At 42.4% G+C, this 20,390-nt stretch overlaps 1 protein-coding gene across 7 annotated transcripts in view; it reads left to right on the forward strand.

Annotated features, from left to right (window-relative positions):
- Positions 1-20,390, forward strand: part of arvcfb (ARVCF delta catenin family member b) — a 500,299-nt gene that overhangs the window by 294,509 nt on the left and 185,400 nt on the right. For all 7 annotated transcript variants that reach the window (XM_072240865.1, XM_072240863.1, XM_072240862.1 and 4 more), the window contains one exon: positions 9,589-9,747. In XM_072240865.1, the coding sequence (XP_072096966.1) occupies positions 9,589-9,747 (159 nt within the window). The remainder of the gene's footprint in view (positions 1-9,588; positions 9,748-20,390) is intronic.

The raw sequence follows: 20,390 nt of genomic DNA on the forward strand, positions 1-20,390 counted from the left end.
CTAACAGTCTTACCAGACCCATGGGCGGGTTTGTCTTATCTTTGCAATTTCATCATGGCTAATCCATTTTCCCCCTACACTCCAGTCTCCTGCTTTCACCCTGTATCCCTTCATATCCTGATCCATTAAGGATCTATCAACCTCTGCCTTAAATATACCCGATGACTTGGCATCCACAGCTGCCTGTGGCAACAAATTCCACTGATTCAACACTCTTTGGTTAAAGACATTCCTCCAAATCTCCATTTTAAAAGAATACTCCTCTATTCTGAGACTATGTCCTCAGTTTTGACTCTCCCATCCTCTCCACATGCACTCTATCAAGGTCTTTCACTATTCGATAGGTTTCAATTAGGTCACCCCTCATTCTTCTGAATTCTAGTGAATACAGGCCCAAAGCCATCAGATGCTTTTTCTACAACAAGCCATTCAATCCTGAAATTATCTTCATGAACGTCCATTGAACGCTGTCCAATATCAGCACATCCTTTCTCAGATAAGGGGCCCACTGTGTACATACATCTACTGATGCTTCTGGACACACCTTCAGTGATGCTCCTGGAATCATCGGGTGTTTCGGGCCTTTCAACATCATACAACCTTCTCCAGGTGACCCAGCCGGGGCTGATCAGACCCCAGCCTGTGTCCAGATGGCTAGCTACTTATGACTCCATGGCTCCCCTCTTTTGAGCCACAGCCATCTTGAGGCCCTCTCTGCTGCTTCGGTGGTACTGCAGATGGCTCTCCTCTTCCTCTCTCCCTCGATGCCTAAAATGTTGAAGGCTGTAACTAAGGAATGGGCTGCGAATCCCCTACAACCAACTTCCGCTGGGAGATACTGACAATAATTGTTGTCATGGCTTGCAGCTTCCTATCAACCCCTCCCTTCACTGTTGCCTCCAGAATTTGGTTAATAGCTTCATCAAGCTGCTTCCACAGTGAAATCATGTTAGCTGCAGGCCATTTGATCCGCCTCCCGCTAGACTTCATGTTAGAGGGATTAGTTTGCAACACTTGGAGGTTCCAGGCACTATGGGGTGACTCCGGGCCTGGCCCCTCCTTCGTCTCACCAGGTTGGACACCTACGCGTTGTGCTGATCCTGCTCCCGCCAAACATTTCATCCTCAAAACTGCTCACAATACTCAGGCCTCAGTGGTGCTTTGTGAAGTTTCAACATTGCGTGTTATACGTTATGTTAACATGATTTCCAGTTTGATTAACTTGCAATTAATGACCTGCTAGTTACTAAACCAATTGACCAGAAGCCTGAACTGTTGATAGCAACCCTGCCCCCCCCACCACATTGTAGAATGTATTTTGTCTGTGCATTATGCAGCATCAATAGTCGTCATTGTTGTCTTCATTACCATGATGGATCAAAGGTTGATGAGGCTAATTTCCTGTTGTGTCATTACTCATTCTAATTTGTTTACCAGTATCCAGCCCAATTCTTTTATGGTGCCTTCCCCTTTCCTTTCCTGTCTCTCCCACCTCCCCCCACCCCCCCCGCCACACCAATTAAAGGAGAGCCCTTTTGACTGCGACCATACAACAAACATTGTTGACAAAGAAATCTTGTGTTGGTTTCGTTGCAATGATTACTTCCTTTGGTTAAATACAGTTGACTTTATCCCATCCTGTATAAAACACAGCAAATGTTTACAACTCAATGTGGGAGCGTCTGTAGTGGGCAAGCGAACAGGAAGTTAAGTTGCACTGGGATAAAATACTATTGTTTGAAATAGAGTATGCATTCATCCGAAAACAAGTTTAACACGAACGTTGAAGTGAGATTAGTCGTTTATACAATAAAGCCAGGACTGGCAAAAATTCTGGTTGGGTTACTAATCTGAGTAGTAACTCTGTAAAATTACATTGCTTGAGATTTGATGAGTTGGTACATGGTATTCTTGTTGAGATGGAGTTACTCCACCTACGTTTCTTTATGCTGCTTGCGTTTCTTGTTTTTTGGTTGCTCCTTGTTGCTATTTTGGGCTATTTTGATCAGGCCAGCCTGCAGATAATGAACAATGTGGCGCTAGATTGAACTCAGCAGAGCTGAACTGAATATGCCTAGACTTTTGTGAATTTGTGTCTGATATTCTCTGTTTTTCACTTGTTTTTAAAAATATTTTATTTTGATACAGCATGGAATAGGCACTTCCAGCCCTTTGGGCCAAACTGCCCAGCAATCCACTGATTTAATCCTAGCCTCATCATGGGACAATTTACAATGATCAATGATCGTACCACTGGTACGTCTTTGAAATATGGGAGGAAACGGGAGAAATCCCATGTGGTCATGGGGGAGAATATATAAAGTCCTTGCATACAGTGGTGGGAATTGAATTTGAGTCACCTATACTGTAAAGCATTGTGTTAACCACTATGCTACTGTGCCATTTAATGGGTTTTTATATTTTTTCCCACCTGGGTGGGGGGGAAGTGGTGATTTTTTTTGAATGGGTTCCATGGTGTTTTTTTGTTTTGTGGCAGTTTGTGGGGAAGGTAAATCTCAGGGTTGTGTGCTACATACATATTTTAATAATAAATGTACTTTGAATCGTGAATCATTGAATGTCTTGGATGAAGTGTGTGCAAAAGCTCTACTCTGCCATCAACCACATCAGATGGTGTTGGTGTGTTGATGAGAGCAAAAAAACTGCTTGGAATGTTTGGTAAACATCATTCCATGTACTTTACAATTAATGGCCTGTTAGTTAAGTTGCAAACTAATTGCCTAGAGGCTTGAGCTGTTGGTGCTGATGTGATTCAGGAAGTTAATTACATCAAAAATTCAGAATTGATTTATTATCAAAGTATATATACAGAATGCAACCCTGAGATTCATCCTCTTGCAGGGAGCCATGAAACAAAGAAACACCATGGAACCAATTCAAGAAAACATCAAACAACTAAAGTGGGAAAAAAAAGCACATTGTGCAAATTGCAAAAAGTGAGCGAACAACACATAAATATCAAACATCAAACCGGTAGTGTTCAGTTTAGTTCAGCTCAGCGTTGCGCTGCTAGCCCACACAAGCCCCAGGGCCATTCTTTGCCAAAGCTTCCCAGTCTGCATCAATCCCCTCTATCAAACAGCTGAAAAACAATGAAATAAAAAGAGTGGCCAGAACCCGTCAACATGACGCTTAAAGCCCACCAAAATGAGTCCACAGCCTCACTGATCAATCCGGCAATGTGGATCCCAAGAGTCCTGCACTTTCCTCCGACAGCAGCTGGCAAAAGGGCAAGGCGGACAGTGCCGGAAAACTGCCTGTTCTCCGCTCTTGTCTTTGTCGACTTTAACCGAGCCCTTGACGCTTCCATTGGTGAGAAACAATGTTGTTGATCATGGGTTTGCACGTCAGTCGGTGAGAGGTAATGGAGTCGATCATGGGCTTGGGCTGGTGCCCGTGTCCATACTCCCAGGCCTCCAGGCCGCACACTCCACTCTAAGCCTTATCAAACTCCCTCGGAGACAGCAAGGTCAATTAGCTCTGAAACATACTTTCAAAGTATAAATCTCCAGTTCCAGTCACATGCAGTTTAGTTATATTTGAAAGAAGTAGTAAAAGAAATAGTTTTGTGAGCCATCTGTATGATGTCACTGTTCGCTGGTATCATCTTGCAAAATATGGAATACATAATGAGTAATTGAAGGTTACCCATGTGTCAATAATATTAATTACTTGTGTGTCTGTGCTCTCCTGGTTTGTTGTCTGTCACGGGAAAGAAATTTTCTTCCTTCACCCTGTCTGGCCTGTATTAGTCTCCAGCATCACATTAATGTGATGATAGACAATCTGATACAATGTGTTTACAATCCCCTAATTTCCCAATAGCAGTCGTTCATTACTAGTTAGCTGGGGAAGTGGTAACCAATTTCTGCACAGTACTGTCTCAGAAATGGCTGGCTCTGAATGAAGTGTGACAATTTTTTGGGGGGGAAGAGAAGTTAATTAATGTCGTGACCAAATGCACAGAGCAGTTGACTGCAAGAAATTGTACAGACAGCATAATTAGCTGCTGATCTTGTGTATTAGCCAGTCTGTGAGAAGCTTGCCTATTTATATTAAAGTTATGCAGTGTTGATTTTATGGGCTAGCCACTGAATGTTAATGCAAGGAGTGCTTGCATGAAGTTAACATTAGCTGTATTTAGGATTAACAGGGTACCATGCCTTGATGACTACCATCTGGTGGTTCTGACGTGCACTATCATAAAGTGCTTCAGGGATCTAGGCATAGCATGTGCTAAACCCTATCTTCCAGATAACCTCTATCTGCTACTATCTGACTATTGCTGTAACAGGTCTATGGCAGACACCATATCCCTGGCTTTGTACTCAACTCTGGGGCATCTGGACAGTCAGGACACTTATGTTAGACATGTTTGTTGATTGCATAACTGCCTTCAATACTACAATTCCAAGCAAACTCATCTCCAGACTCCTACACCTAGGAATCAATATTTCAAAGTTTAAAGTGCATGTATTATCAAGTATGTATACAGTATACAGCCCTGAGATTTGTCTCCTCCAGACAACCATGAAACAAAGAAAACCATGGAGCTAACACAGGAAAATCTGCAGATGCTGGAAATCTAAAGCAATGTGCACAAAAGGCTGGAGGAACTCCGCAGGTCAGGCAGCATCTCTGGAAAAGAGTAAACAGTCGACATTTCAGGCCAATACCCTTTGTCAGGACTGGAAAGAACATTAGGAATTCTCTTTCTTTCTTTTCAGTCCTGTTGAAGGGTCTCGACTGAAACGTCTACTGCTCACTCTTTTCTACAGATACTGCCTGGCCTGCTGAGTTCCTCCAGCATTGTGTGTGGAATTTGTTCAAAGAAAAAACATCAACAGCCCTCATTGTGCAAGTGGCAGAAAGAAAGAATGAGTGAAAACACAATATTAAAAACACAAAATTGAAAGCTTGTGGTCCAATCCACAGCTCTGGAGCTTCAGTGTGGGTGGTGGGGGAGGGACTGTCACATGACACCTTCCTCCAGCAGCAGCAAATAAGAGGCTGGTAGACGGTTCTGAACGCTCTCACCTCGATGTTTCAAACTTCCTCAATGTGTTAGTTGGCGAGATGGCCGAGGAAAGGAGCTTATCATGAGCTCAGCTTCTTGGCCTCTTGGAACCTTCTTAGAGACAGCTAAGCGCCAGATTGCTCAATTGACCTGAAAACACCACGTCAAACTGCAGATAACAGAATCACATTCAAAGGAAAAGAAGACTTAAAAGAAGTGAAAAAGAAACAGTTCCATGAGCCACCTGGAAGATGTTGCCCACTGTAGCGTTGTTCGCTGACACCATCTTGACTGAGAAACAGTTCACTTCACTCTTCATCTCCCTTTGCAAATGAATACTTGACTTGCTGATCAATAGACTGCGTTCGGCAAGGACAGGCAGCAAAAGCTTCCACCTTGCAAGTTCCATTCTGTCCTTCTACTCTACTCCCTAAACATGCAGCAGTTTGTGGTCAACTCCATCTGCAAGTTTGCACATGACACCATCGTAGTGGGTTGTATCTTAAATAATGCTGAGTTGGAATACAGGAAGGAGATGGAGGCTGTTGACATGGCATTATAACATCAACCTTTACCTCAAAGTTAGAAAAACAAAAATGTTAGTTATTGACTTCAGTAAAGAGAATGCAGTGGCATGTACAAAGGTCAAGAGAATTGACAGCTTCAGATTGCTAGTTCTGAATGTCACCATTGGCTTGTCCTGTACAATCATGTTGATGCCATGGTTGAAAAAGCTCACTAGCACCTCTACGTAGTCAAAAGGCCAAAGAAATTTGGTATATCCACTTGGACCCTCACCAATTTTTATCAGTGCATCATAGAGAATATCATAAACATGAGAAAGTCTGCAAATGTTGGAAAGCAACACAACAAAATGCTGGAGGAACTCAGCAGGTCATCTATGGAAATGAGTAAACTGTCAACGTTTCAGGCCGAAGCGAAACCCTTCTGTCTGGATGCATTACTGCTTGGTCGGACAGCTCCTCTGTTAGTTTACATGATGCACTGAACACAGCTCAGCACTTCATGAAAACCTCATCTCACTTCCATGGGGGGTCTACACTTCTTGCTGCCTCAGTAAAGCAGCCAGCATAATCAAAGACCCCACTCACCTTTCCTTCATTCCTGTCAACCCTGCTGCCCCCAGCCCAATAAAAAAAATCAGGAAGAAGATACAAAAGCCTGAAATTGTACTAGGATCAAGGAGAGCTTCTACCCCATTGTTAGAAGATGATTGAACAATCCCCAGTACAATAAGATGGACTCTTGACTTCACAATCTGCATCGTTGTGACCTTGTACCTTACAATCAGTTTGCTCTGCACTTTCTCTATACTGTAACACTTTTGTGCCCTCTGTTACTGTTTTGCCTTGTTCTTTGTCAATATATGGTCACAATGAATTGATTTGTATGGACAATATCAAAAAATTTTTTCACATGAGACAATAGTAATCCAATTCATAATTTTGCATTTGAGAGCACACTTGATATTTTTCTTAAATCAAACATGAAAGCCTGTGACTTCATTCAGAGTTTATGCTGCTACATACAGTACATTGAAGCATATCATTTTAAGGTCTGAGAGTATTTAAAGAAGCATTTGTGTGGGCCTTTGGCAAATATTCTCTGTATGTGTGTGGCCTTTGCATTAAGAAATAATCTCTGCATATGCGTGTGGCTCTTTGACTAAGAAATACTTGCTGCATTCTTGAAATAGATGTTTGGACACTGACAAGTTACTTTGCAATGTGAAGCCCTGGATTTATTTAACTATCTTAAGTTAGAGATGGAGTTAGTAATTTCCTGGAGCCGCACTACTATCAGTCAAGCAAGTCCCGGGTAGAGACTCAGGAATGCTGTTGCACTCAGATGCAGAAGGAATCTTCATTGCTGTTTCCATAACAATTTTTTTTTGACCAGTCAGGGTTGTTAGCCCTGAGCTGAGCCCCTGAACCTGGAGAACTGGTGGACCAGTCTTAGTCTGGCCTCTACCCTTTGACCTGTTTGTCATGGGTGACCCTACCAAGAGCCAAAGCATAAAGCCCTGACTCCAGCCAACATGGCTCTCTGGATTATTGAGGTATGCAAGCCTACAAACCACGACGTGGTTGTAGTCCTCTTGGAGGATTGATATGAAGTGAATTTTTAAAAATATTTTAGAGGCAAAAGAAAGAAGGTGTAAAAGTCATATTTGGAGGTACATAAGCTATTCTTTTGCACACAAAACTGGAGCAGCATGATTCTTCTTTCCCTCTGCATCTCATAGGAGGTTGCTGGAATTATTTACAATTCTAGCAGCTGGAACTCCCCTACACAATAAGCAATGCAGTCAGGTGTGGCCTTAAATTGCAAGTGCTTTAATCTTGAAGAAGAATAAGGTTGTGTAAGCTTCTAGCTATTGATCTTTGTCACTGTTACCTTATGATGGTGTATTGTGTGGTGCTGCCAGCTCACAGTGTATTTTCAGCTCCCAGGTAAATTGATTCTGCAGTTTTTTTTTAATAACTGAGAAAGGTAGTAGCTGCATCAACTTGTACAAAGTTCAAAGTAAATTTTATTATCAGAGTACATATACATCACCAGGTACAACCCTGAGATTTATTTCTTGCGGGCATACTCAGCAAATCTATAGAATAGTAACTATAACAGGATTAATGAAAGACTAACCAGAGTGCAGAAGACAACACTGTTCAAATGAAAATATAAATAAACAGCAATAAGTAATGAGAACATGAGATAGTCCTTAAAGTGAGATCATTGGTTATGGGGACAATTCCTAAATGGACTTTGAATCTTTGGACACTACCTCAATTATTTTTAAAAAATATACAGTATTTCTGTTTTTGCACGTTTTTAAATCTATTCGATATATGTAATTGATTTACTTGTTTATTATTATTATTTTATTTATTATTATTGTATACATTTTTGCTCTGCTAGATTATGTATTGCATTGAACTGCTGCTGCTAAGTTAACAAATTTCACATCACATGCCGGTGATAATAAACCTGATTCTGATCACAGTGATGGGGCAAGTGAATGTAGTTTTTCCCCTTTTGTTCAAGAGCCTGATGGTTGAGAGGTAATAACTATTCTTGAACGTGGTGATGTGAGTCCTGAGGCTCTTGTACCTTCTACCTGATGGCAACAGCGAGAAGAGAGGTGGTGGGGGTCCCTGATGATGAATGCTGATTTCATACGACAGCATTTCATGTAGATGTGCTCAATAGTTGGAAGGGCTTTACCTGTGAGGTACTGGGTTTTTGTAGGATTCTCCATTCAAAGACATTGGTGCTTCCATACCATGCCATGATGTAGCCAGACAATAAACTCTCCACTGTACTTCTGTAGAAATTTGTCAAAGTTTTAGACGTCATGTTGAGTCTCCGCAAGCTCCGAAGGAAGCAGAGGTGCTGCTGTGCTTTTTTCACAGTTGCTCTTGTATGCTGGGTCCAAGACAGGTCCTCTGAAATAGTAACACCCTCGTATTTGACGTTGCTAACCCTCACCAGCTCTGATCCTCCGATGAGGACTGGCACATGTACCTCTGGTTTCCCTCCTTTGAAGTCTATAATCAGTTCCTTGGTCTTTCTGACATTGAGTGAGAGATTGCTGTTATGACAGCACCTAGCCAGAATACGTCTTGCATTCATCCACTGACTGACAGCACAGAACATTTTGAGTTATTGCCAGGATGTTGATGAGGAATTTTGGAAGTTTTATAAAGCCTAACATTGGCTAGCCAGTGACTGACTGAGAATGTGGATTTAGAGAGAGGAATTTACCAGCTGTAGGAGGGACATTAAATGCAACTAGTTTAACTTTGAGAATTTTTGGATTGGTGTGGATTATTTAAAAGAATCTTGCACAACATTTGTGACCTCAAAAATGTAAGAATTTCATCTCTTCATGTTGTAAACAGAAACAGCTGTCAATGTGGCTCACTCTGGCAATTAGAGATTTGTTACCAGGCATTAGAATGCTGTTGAACTGCCAAGGAAAGACCTGTCAGATTTCTTCACAGAAAAAGAACGACTGTATATCCTGACGCCAAGACTATTGAAGCATACATACTTAAGCCCATCAGCTCTATTGAGGATAACTGCTGTCAGCAGCCTATGCCCGAGACCTCTGTCCTGGTCCAGTCTTTCAGGTTGTCCCCTGCTGTAGCCAATTGCAGATCCTTCCTGTCCCAGGAGTGAGGTCTTGAGCTTCTGTTGGCATTTCTGTAGCACTGGGATTTTACAGGATGGAGTTGCTAGCCCCATGCACAATCCTCCTGCTTTTGCAGCCTGGCTTGGGACTGTCAATGGCAGAGTTATTGAAGCACATCATACAACCTGATCCTGAGCTTCTGTTCTCATTATAAACTCTACCTACCTTATAAATTTCACTCCTGAATCTTCAATGGGGAAAAAAATGCTGGGATGAAATCTGGTGCTGAACTGTTGAGTAGCCAGGATCCCTAATGAATACACGAGTTAACAGTTTGTAAGAATAAGATTATGTAGTCCACCACGGCTTATAGAATGTCATGTTTAATTTCCAGGAGCAAAGTCCAAATAATCAGACTTCTAAAGCAACAATGCAGGAACCACAGGAGTTGGTGGAAGAGACCGTTACTGTCGAGGAAGACCCAGGCACTCCTACCTCCCATGTGTCAGTGGTGACATCCGATGATGGAACTACAAGACGAACAGAAACAAAGGTAAGAAAATATAATTATTAAGAGAGCACAGTTATTCTATTTGGATGTTAGGCTAGTTTGTCTTGTATACTGCCACGCCCCCACTAATTTGCCAATGTACGGAACGTTGCACCAGCCTCAGGTCAAAAACTGATTTGTCTCCAGCTTCTGTTGTCCCATGATGGCAGTATAATAGAAGGATTATTAATGTACATTTAGTGGTCACTTTATTATGTTCATGGTCTTCTGCTGCTGTAGCCTATCCACTTCAAAGTTCAACGTCTTGTGCGTTCAGAGATGCTCTTCTACACACCACTGTTGTGGTTACTTGATTGTCTTCCTGTCAGCTTGAACCATTTTCCTTTGACCTCTATTTATGAATAAGTTCACATACAGAACTGGCACTCACTGGATGTTTTATTTTTGTTTTATGTCTTACTGTTTTTTGCACCATTCTCTGGAAACTCTATAGATTGTGTGTGAATTCTCAGGAAATCAATAGTTTCTGACATACTCAAACCACCCCGTCTGGCACCAACAATCATTCCACTGTCAAAGTAACAATTCTTCCCCCATTCTGATGTTTGGACTGAGCAACACCTGGACCTTTTGACCATGCCTGCATGCTTTACCTAAGAAATAGGAGCAGGAGTTGGCCATCTGGCCCGTTGAGCCTGCTCCGCCATTCAATAAAACCATGACTGATCTGGCAATGGATTCACCTCCACCTACCTGCCTTTTCCCCATAACCATTAATTCCCCTACTATGCAAAAATCTATCCAGTCTTAAATATATTTACTGAGGTAGCCTCCACTGCTTTTTATGCATTGATTTGCAGCCACATGATTGGCTGATTAGATATTTGCATTAATGAGCTGGTGTACCTAATAAAGTGGCCACTGAGTGTTGTGCTTAGTATTAAACTTTGAAACCAACTTTTTTATTCTATTTGATGGAATGACACATTTGTTTAACCAGAAGGATATTAGAACCTAGAGGACGAATTCTTTTTTTAGCGAGAGGATGGTGAACTTGTGAAATTCATTGCCACAGACAGCATTGAAGGCTAAATAATTGGGTATATTTAAAACACAGGTTGATAGTTATATAAGTAGTAAGGTTACAGGGAGAAGGTAGGAGAGTGGGTTTGAGAGGGAAAACAAGTCAGCCATGATTGAAAGGTGGAGCAGACTCAATAGAGTGAATGTGCTAATTCTGCTGATATGTCTTGTGGTCTTAATGGAAGAAGCAGGAATAAGAACTGATGGTCAACCCTTTCAATCTGCTCTGCCAATCCTGTAAGATCATGGCTGATTTGACACCACTTTCAAACTCCATCCCCATAATTCTCAAATCATTCATCCAAAAATGATACTTACCTCCACAAAGGTCTGGAGCAGAGATATGACATCTATTTGCTTGGAACACAAATTTAATTTGATTGTTATGGTTCATTCTGGCTTTTTTTTTTAAAAGTCTTTAAATATTATTTTTGGCATAGGCTCCCACGGTGTCTTAAGTCATTGAGATTGTTGTGATTTACATTGTCGTGGATATATGACCTGACATGTTGTTGAGGGATGGTCTTGAAGATTTTCCTTTCCTTGTTTAATATACGGCTGGGCTGAGCTGTTCGCTAATCTTGAAAGTTTACTAGCAAACATTTCGTCATTATGCCACACAGTCCAACGTGATTCCCTGCCCACATCACAAATGAGTTTACGAAATGATTGAGAAGTACATAAAGGCTAATCATTCAGAGAATACACCACAATCAATAGCGCACTGATGATGTTTCCTCGCACAGTAACAAAATATTTGCAAGTAACTTGTCAAGATCAGAGAACAACTCAACCCAACCATCAACCACCCGAGCTACACATCTTCCGATTTATGTTCAATATATATCGATGGTGAACCTCTGATAGCTGTTGTTTGCCCCCAAAGTAATAAGTCCTCCAAGCAGACCACAACTTTGTCATAGGATTTGGAGGCTGGCATGTCTTAATGACCCAGAGAGCTATGTTGGCTGGAGTCAGGGCCTTGAGCCCATGCCAAAAAGGTCAATGGCAGAGGCCAGACTAAAAGTGGTCCGCTGGTCCTCCAAGTTTGGGGTTTCAGCTCAGGGCTAACAACCTGTCTGGTCAAAACAAAGTTGTTACAGAAACAGCAATGAAGAATCTTTCCACATCTGAGTGAAACAGTATTCCTGTGTCTCCACCCGGGACTTGTATGAGTGACAATAGTGAGAACTGAGCTACTGACATGATGAAGAAAGAACTGAACACTGCCAAAGATGGAGGACTTTCATTGTTGCCCTAAATGCCAGTGGTGGAACAGGCAGTAAGTGAGTAAAGAGATAAATGGAGGAGTGGGACCTTGTCTTTATCAGAGAAACGGATATGTAATGTTGCAGCTTGACGATCAACATTAGTCCTTGTGTCAGCAATTTAATGTTGATGTCAGCTTCATTCCCATTTGTTAAAAAGCATTGATTCCCAAGTGATCAGACAAATCTGACCACTTAAAGCAGTATTTACCAGAGGAGCATTTCCAGTGACTTAATTGTGATATAGTAATGAACTATGACTAATCACCGATTTGTAGGAAAGAGATAATTGGGTTTAACACTTTAATTGTACCTGTGATACCCATAGCTTTATCTGCTGAGACATTAATGCCAGCTAACTAAAGAATAACAGTGTGTATGCTAGAAGGTGAACTAAAATTAATGTTACTAATATGTGACTTACTGCCTGTTAAGCTCTGGCCCTCCCTCTCTGATGTTCAGAGGTACCTTTATCGTGTCAGTAGCTTACTCTCTGTTTTCACTACTGTCGGTCATGCAGTTTCGGAGTGGAGACTCAGGAATACTGTTGCACTCAGATGCAGAAGGACTCTGCATTGCTCTTTCTGTAACCAGTCGGTGTTGTTTGCCCTGAGCTGAACCCCGAACTTGGAGGACTGATGGACCACTGTCAGTCTGGCTTCTGACGTTTGACTTGTTTGGCATTGGAGTCCTAACAAAAGCCAAAGCATAAAGCCCTGACTCCAGCCAACATAGCTCTCAGACCTGTAAGAACTTTGTGTGCATCAGTGAAAAATATTCTATTCTTCTGAATTCTGTTAAGAATAGGTATAATCTGTTTTCATAAAACTCATCCATTGAATAAATATGGTGAACTCTTGATGCACTCCCTCTTTATGGCTTCGGAGGAAGCCATATCTGTACACAATATTCCAGGTGCGGTCTATTGGGGCCCTTATAATTAGCAGAAAGTTAGACAAATGCTCTTGTAATAAGTTCAAGCTCAAGTTTGATTATCGTTCAACCATACACATGAATACAGCCAAGTGAAACAGCGTTTCTCTAGGGCCAAGGTCTAAAACACATTACCCATAGCACACAGCACATATGGTTATGATAGCAGAAAGCATACATACAAAACAAATAATGTAGCCCAAGACTATGCTAATAAAAATCAATATGCAGTTTGCCTTTGTTTTTGCTGGCTGCACCCACTTGTTAGTTTTACTAATGTGTATGGAAGGAAATCGCTGTCCCTCTGAACAAATCACCTTTTAATTTCTCCCCATTTAAAAAATACTTAGAATCACAATACAAATACCTATGCCAGGATGCTGTTTATTTTGAATACAGCTCAGCGTTTAACACAATCATACCTACAGTTATGATTGAAAAGCTCCAGAACCTGGACCTCTGTACCTCCCTCTGCAACTGGATCCTTGACTTCCTAACCCAGAAGACCACAGTCTGTGTGGATCGAAAACAACTTCGTTGACAGTCAACACTGGCCCACCTCAGGGATGTGTGCTTTGCCCACTAACCAACTATCTCTACACCCATGACTGTAGCTCAAAATGCCATCTATAATTTTACTGACGATCAACTCTTGTTGACAGAGTTTCAGGTGGCGATGAGAGGGCATACAGGTGTGAAATTTATTAGCCAAATGATTGATGTCTCAGCAAAGACATGCACTCAACGTCAATAAAATCAAAGAACTAATTGTGGACTTCAGAAAGAGCAGGACAAGGAGAACACACCTGTCCTCATAGAGGAATCAGAAACGGAAATAGTAAGCACCTTGAAGTTCCTGGGTGTCAGTATCTCTGCAGACCTGTCCTGGGCCCAACATTTCGATGCTACTGCAAAGAAGGCACGATAGCATCTATATTTCATTAGGAGTTTGAGGAGATTTGCTATGTCACCAAAGACACTCACTAATTTCTACAGATATACTATGGAGAGCATTCTGTTTGGTTGTGTCACCATCTGGTATGAGTAGGGAGGAGCTGGGGGACTGCAGCGTAGGATTGAATTAAGTTGCAGAGAGTTGTAAACTTAATCAGCTCTATCATGGGTACTAGCCTCCGTAGCATGCAAGACATCTTCAAATAGCGATTCCTCAGAAAAGTGGCGTCCATCATTGAAGGGCTCCCATTACCCAAGTCATGCCTTGCTGCTATCAGGGAGGAGGTACGGAAGCCTGAAGGCATGCCCTCAACAATTCAGGAACAGCTTTTTCCCCTCTTGCCATCTGATTTCTGAATGGACGTTGAACCCATGAACACTATCTCACTGCTTTATTTTCATTTTTGCACTACTAATTTAATTTAGCTATTAAATATATATACTTCAATTCGTGTTTTTTTTCTATTATGTATTGCAATGTACTGCTGCTACAAATTTAACAGATTTCACGACATATGCCAGTAACATTAAACCTGATTCTGAATCTGTTTTATTTTTCCACCATAATGGACAACGTTTTTTGCAGCATTGGTTGTGATCTGCCATGTCTTTGCTGTCCACGAAGTCTGCCTTTAACAGCTTGAGAGGTCTTTACCGACTCCTAACGACCCACACTGCCACCAAACTTTATCTTCAGTTATCATGCATGGTCCCTTCCCCAAATCATTAATATAGATTCCTTTGCCCCTCCACTGGTCATTGCCACTCAACCTGAAAAAGACATGCTTATTCCTTCTCTTTGTCTGTCCTTAAATCAAGCCACTCTATTTCAACATTCTCAATTGTTTTTTTGGTAAATGCCTCCCAAGGTTATTAAAGTCCAAATCTACCGCATTCACAACTGGATTAATCTTATCTATTTTGCTGGGTTTCACCTCAAAAAATATAGCATTTTTGTGGAATCTATTTTCACTTCAACACGCACAAAATGCTGGAGGAACTCAGCAGATCAGGCAGCATCTATGGAAAACAGTAAAGAGTTGACGTTTCCGGTCAAGACCCTTCTTCAGGATGGATCCATAGTTGCCTTTCAGATGTTACCTCTATTCTGCCAGTATTGAGTCACCTACTTCCAATTAGAGATGTTAGTTTTCTCCTATTCATGTTGTCCAGTGAAATCCTTCCCTTGGTAGTAATTAAATGATAAAAAGAATGGTGGTATATGGGTGAAGAGGACAAGTAACAGCTGAATCAAGGTGATTTAGAGTTGTAGTTTGGGAGGGGGAGGAAGTAGAGGCGGAGCTGGAGAGGGACAGAGGAAAAAAAATACAGGACAGAAACAGGCTCTTTACCTTGAGAGCTATCAACCAGTAATTTTCCACTAATTGTACCCAAACTACCCAAAATTTTCTCCCAAATTTCCCATCAATGACCCCTGAGATTCTTCCCCTCACTTGCACAGAGGTAGTTTACTGTAGCCAATTAACTGATCAAGCCACACATCTGTGGATAAAGGACCGAGATGAAACCTATGTGGTCATAGGTCACGTGCTTATGGACTATTTGTCAATCTCCCATCAAGGAGGAGGCTACTTACCATCTATGGCAGGACCACCAGACTCAGAAACAGTTACTTTTCCCAAGCAGTAAGGTTGATCAACATGTCCACCTGCTAACACACCCTCCACTGCACCATCATTTCCTGTCAGTCACTATGCCTAGCATCACTTTATGGATATACAGTACTGTGCAAAAGTCTTAGGCACATATATATAGCTAGGTGCCCAAGACATTTGCACAGTACTGTATTTGTCAACATGGAGTGGAGAGCAAGTTTGTAAATCTGGCAGGAGCAAAGGATGTTGGGAGTGGTGAGGGTGAAACGCTGTGGAGGGGTGTGCGACAAGGGACAGAGAAGGGATGATAGGGGCCTGGGGGGGTGGTACGGGTGCAAATGCACCCAGCCCTGAGACACCAGGCAAGGTCATTTGACTCCAAACAATTGGCTTATTGATCATTACAGAATGTCTCTCTGGTGCTTCCTGCTCCCTCCCCTCTCCCTTCCCAGCTTCCCAACTGTGATTCTCCGATTTCCCCTTTCCCTTCCTCCTTCCCTCTGAGTCCACAATGGAGACCCATCGCAGAATCAGGTTTATCCTCACTCACATATGTCATGAATTTTTTTTTTTGTGTGGCCCTTACTGTGATTTACAAACGTGTGTGTGTGTGTGTATATATATATATATATATCACAGTATATATGTGTGTGTGTGTATATATATCAATCACAGTATTCTACAATAAAGAAGTGTGTGTTTGTATCTCTGGTCCCATAAGGCAATGGATCTTCTAGCTCTGTCACTGACAAAATAACAAAACTCTCTGCTATCCAAACACTGTCAGCTCTTATTCTGACCTGATAATTGAGGCCACTGTTCCATTCTGGGATTTGTGGAATGTTCTCTGAACTTTCAGTGACTCGTTTGCAGAGATGTGGGAAGTCTAGAAGAGGGATTACTGGGAAATGGATTGTACATGGCACAGAATATATTAATTTTCAGGGACCTTTGTGTGGCTGGGTTAGTCCAGCAAGAACAATCTGTGTGTACCCTTTGATTCCTGTTAACTTCAGATTACCAGGGTCCTGTGATGCTCTTTCAAATGCTGAACACAAAATGTTGGGGGGATTCGACGGGTGGGCTAAAAGGGCAGCATTTGAAAGAGTAACACAGAATGCTGGAGGAATTCAGCAGGTCAGGCAGCATCCATGGAAAGGAATAAACAGTTGATGTTTTGGGCCATGTTCCTCAGTCCCAGTCCTTCAAATAGATGCTGCCTGATCTGTTGTGTTCCTCCAGAATTTTGTGTATGTTACTCTTTCAAATGCTGCCCTTTTTGTCCAACTTGCAGCTCTGGTTCATATTTGAACCAAGCTGTGATGGACAAAGTCTGTGATTGTGGTCTGGAGTTATGATTCTGGCAAAAGCCACACTGGACGTCTCAGCATACAGTATGTGAATTAATGCCATCGTTCTTCACCTTCCTGATGAATGAGACTTAACTGACTGACTATTATTAGCAAGACTGACTTTGGGTTGCACTTGCATGCAAGTTACATTAAGCAAAGCAACTCCACAAGGAGTTGAAACATATACATCAGGATTCTCTTTATCGACTATAACTTGCCATTCAATAGCAAAATTCCCTCAAAACTAATCAATACGCTTCAAGACCTAACCCTCAATACCCCCTTGTGCAACGGGATCTTCGTTCCTCACTTTCAGGCTCTACTCAGTTTGGATTAGCAACAACATTTCCTCCATGATCTCTTTCAGCACAAGTGTACCCAGCCCTCTGCTCTGCTTGCTTTATACTTATGTGAGGATAAGCACAACTCCAATGCCATATTTAAGTTTGCTGGTGAGACCACTATTGTGGGCTGAATCAGAAGTGGAGACAAATCAGCATATAGGAGGGAGATTAAATATCAGGCTGAGTGGTGTCATACCAACCTTTCACTGAATGTCAGCAAGACCAAGGAACTGATTGTAGACCTGAGAGGAAAATCAGAGGTCCATGAGCCAGTCTTCATTGAAGGATCAGAGTGGAGAGGGTTAGCAATTTTAAAGTCTTGGACAGGGGTCCCCAACCTTTTTTGCTCTGCGGACTGGTTTAATATTGACAATATTCTTGCGGGCCGACCTGTGTGTGGGGGGGGGGGTTCAAGTAGGGTTAAACTCACTTCAACGTGTCAACGTGTCTTTTACGGTTAGGGTTGCCAACTTTCTCACTCCCGATAAGGGACAAAAGTAGCAGTCAAATCCTGGGACACTTTACCCCAGGAAAGATTACCATGACCATGAAGCCTTGCGCGAGCACCTGTGTACGCATGCGCGTATGTGCTGATTTTTTTCCACAAATCAGTTTTGCCTTCATCTTCCCGACTACACTGTACATACATTATTTCTACTTTATATAGGCTGTGTATTTATCATATCATTCCTATATGTTAGTGTTATTTTCGGTCTTATGTGTTATTTGGTACGATTTGGTAGGTTATTTTTCGAGTCTGGGAACGCTCAAAAATTTTTCCCATATAAGTTAATGGTAATTGCTTCTTCGCTCCACGCCATTTCGGCACGAAAGGTTTCATAGCGGGGGAAATACGGGACAGTTGGCAACCCTATGTTCAAGTTCAACAGTGCGTGACAGGGAATGGGGAAAAGGTGCAGCTGACTCGTATCGTTCCCTCGTGGCCCGGTACCACATGCTTTGCAGCCCTGTACCGGTCTGCGGCCCAGTGGTTGGGGACTGCTGGTCTTGGATATTACTGTTTCAGAGGACCTGATCTGGGCCCAGCGCATAAGTACCATTACAAAAAAAGGTCTCTACTTTCTTAGGAGTTTGCAAAGATTCAGCATGACATCTAACTTCTTCTGATGTGTGGTGGAAAGTACATTGAGTGGCTGCAATAGCCTGGTATGGAAACATCAATACAATACGTAGTAGATAAGCGCAAACACAAGGAAATCTGCAGATGCTGGAAATTCAAGCAACACACATAAAAATTGCTGGTGAACGCAGCAGGCCAGGCAGCATCTCTAGGAAGTGGTACAGTCGACGTTTCAGGCCGAGACCCTTCGTCAGGACTAACTGAAAGAAGAGATGGGACCTTGTCTTCCTGATGTTGAGCTGCAGATGATTCAGCTTGCACCATTCAACAAAGTCCTCCAACAGGACCCTGTATTCATCCTTTTGTCCTCCCTTTATACATCTGTCTATTGCTGAGTCATCAGAGAATTTCTGCAGATGACATCAGAATCACACAATCAGGTTTATTATCAACGGCATGTGACGTGAAATTTGTTAACATAGCAGCAGCAATTCAATGTAATACATAATCTAGCAGAGAGGAAAAAATAAATAAACAAGTAAATCAGATACGTATATAGATCTTTTTAAAAAGGTGCAAAAACAGAAATACTGTATATGTTTTTTAAAAAAAAGTGAGGTATTGTCCAAAGATTCTATGTCCATTTAGGAATCGGATGGCGGAGGGGAAGAAGCTGTTCCTGAATCGCTGAGTGTGTGCCTTCAGGCTTCTGTACCTCCTACCTGATGGTAACAGTGAGAAAAGGGCATGCCCTGGGTCCTAAATAATGGTTGCTGCTTTTCTGAGACACTGCTCCCTAAAGATGTCTTGGGTACTTTGTAGGCTAGTACCCAAGATGGAGCTGACTGGAATTACAACCAGCTTCTTTCAGTCCTGTGCAGTAGCCCCTCCATACCAGACAGTGATGCAGCCTGTCAGAATGCTCTCCATGGTACAACTCTAGAAGTTTTTGAGTGTATTTGTTGACATGCCAAATCTCTTCAAACTCCTAATAAAGTATAGCCACTGTCTTGCCTCCTTTATAACCACATCGATACGTTGGGACCAGGTTAGATCCTCAGAGATCTTGACAGACAGGAGCTTGACTCAATGTTGTATCGGAAGTCCGAGGTACACAGGGTATACAGGAAGGGAGCCAGTACAGTCCCCTGTGGGGCCTCAGTGTTGTTTATAGCCATGTCTGACACACAGCTCTGACGCCTCACCAACTGTCATCTGACAGTCAAGTAGTCCATTACCTAGGATACAATGGACGTGCCAACGCGCATTGAAAGGAGCTTTTCCCCCAGCAGTGAGGACTGTGTGGTATTAAAGGCACTTAAGAAATCAAAAAAACATAATCTTCACAGTGGTTCCCTGTTTATCCAAATGGGAGCTGGCTCTGTTCAGCAGGTAGATGACAGCATCATCGACTCCAATGTGCTCCTGGTTAGCAAACTGCAAAGGATCAAGGGCTGTTCTGACTGGGGGTTGGAGGTGAGCCAGGACCAGTCTCTTTAGGGTTTTCATGATGTATGAGGTCAGGGTCACTGGATGGTAGTCATTCAAGACTTTTGGTCGGCCCTTTGGCCCTCCTTGTGTACTGGAACCACACAAGATGTTTTTCACATAGTCAGGACCCTCTCCAGGGTGAGACTCAGATTGAAAATGTGCTGGAGAACTCCACACTACTGCTTAGCACACTCCTTCAGGACCTTGGGGTTCACACCATCCGGTCCCAAAGTTTTACCGGTCCCCAGAGTTTTCACCTGCTCAATAGTGAACGTGAGTCCATGATAACTGTTGATGGAAGGTGGGGACTGGGGGAGGTGAAGATTGGGACAAGAGCAGTTGGTATGTGGAGGTGTGGATGGTAGGTGCGGGGGAAGGAGGGGTGCAGATAGTGGGAGCCTGTGTTGTTCATCCACGTGTTGAACTTGAGGGCAGAGGAGGGAGGAGGGTATGCATTGGTGCTGAGTGAGCATTGGGTGCCTTGGCACCTGGGCTGGTGTGCTGAGGGAGGTGTAAACAGGAGGGTAGTTGTCAAACCTATTGAAGAATTGGTTTAACTCATT

This window comes from Mobula birostris, chromosome 22 (genome assembly GCF_030028105.1).
Source record: "Mobula birostris isolate sMobBir1 chromosome 22, sMobBir1.hap1, whole genome shotgun sequence".
NCBI classification, from domain to species: Eukaryota; Metazoa; Chordata; class Chondrichthyes; order Myliobatiformes; family Myliobatidae; genus Mobula; species Mobula birostris.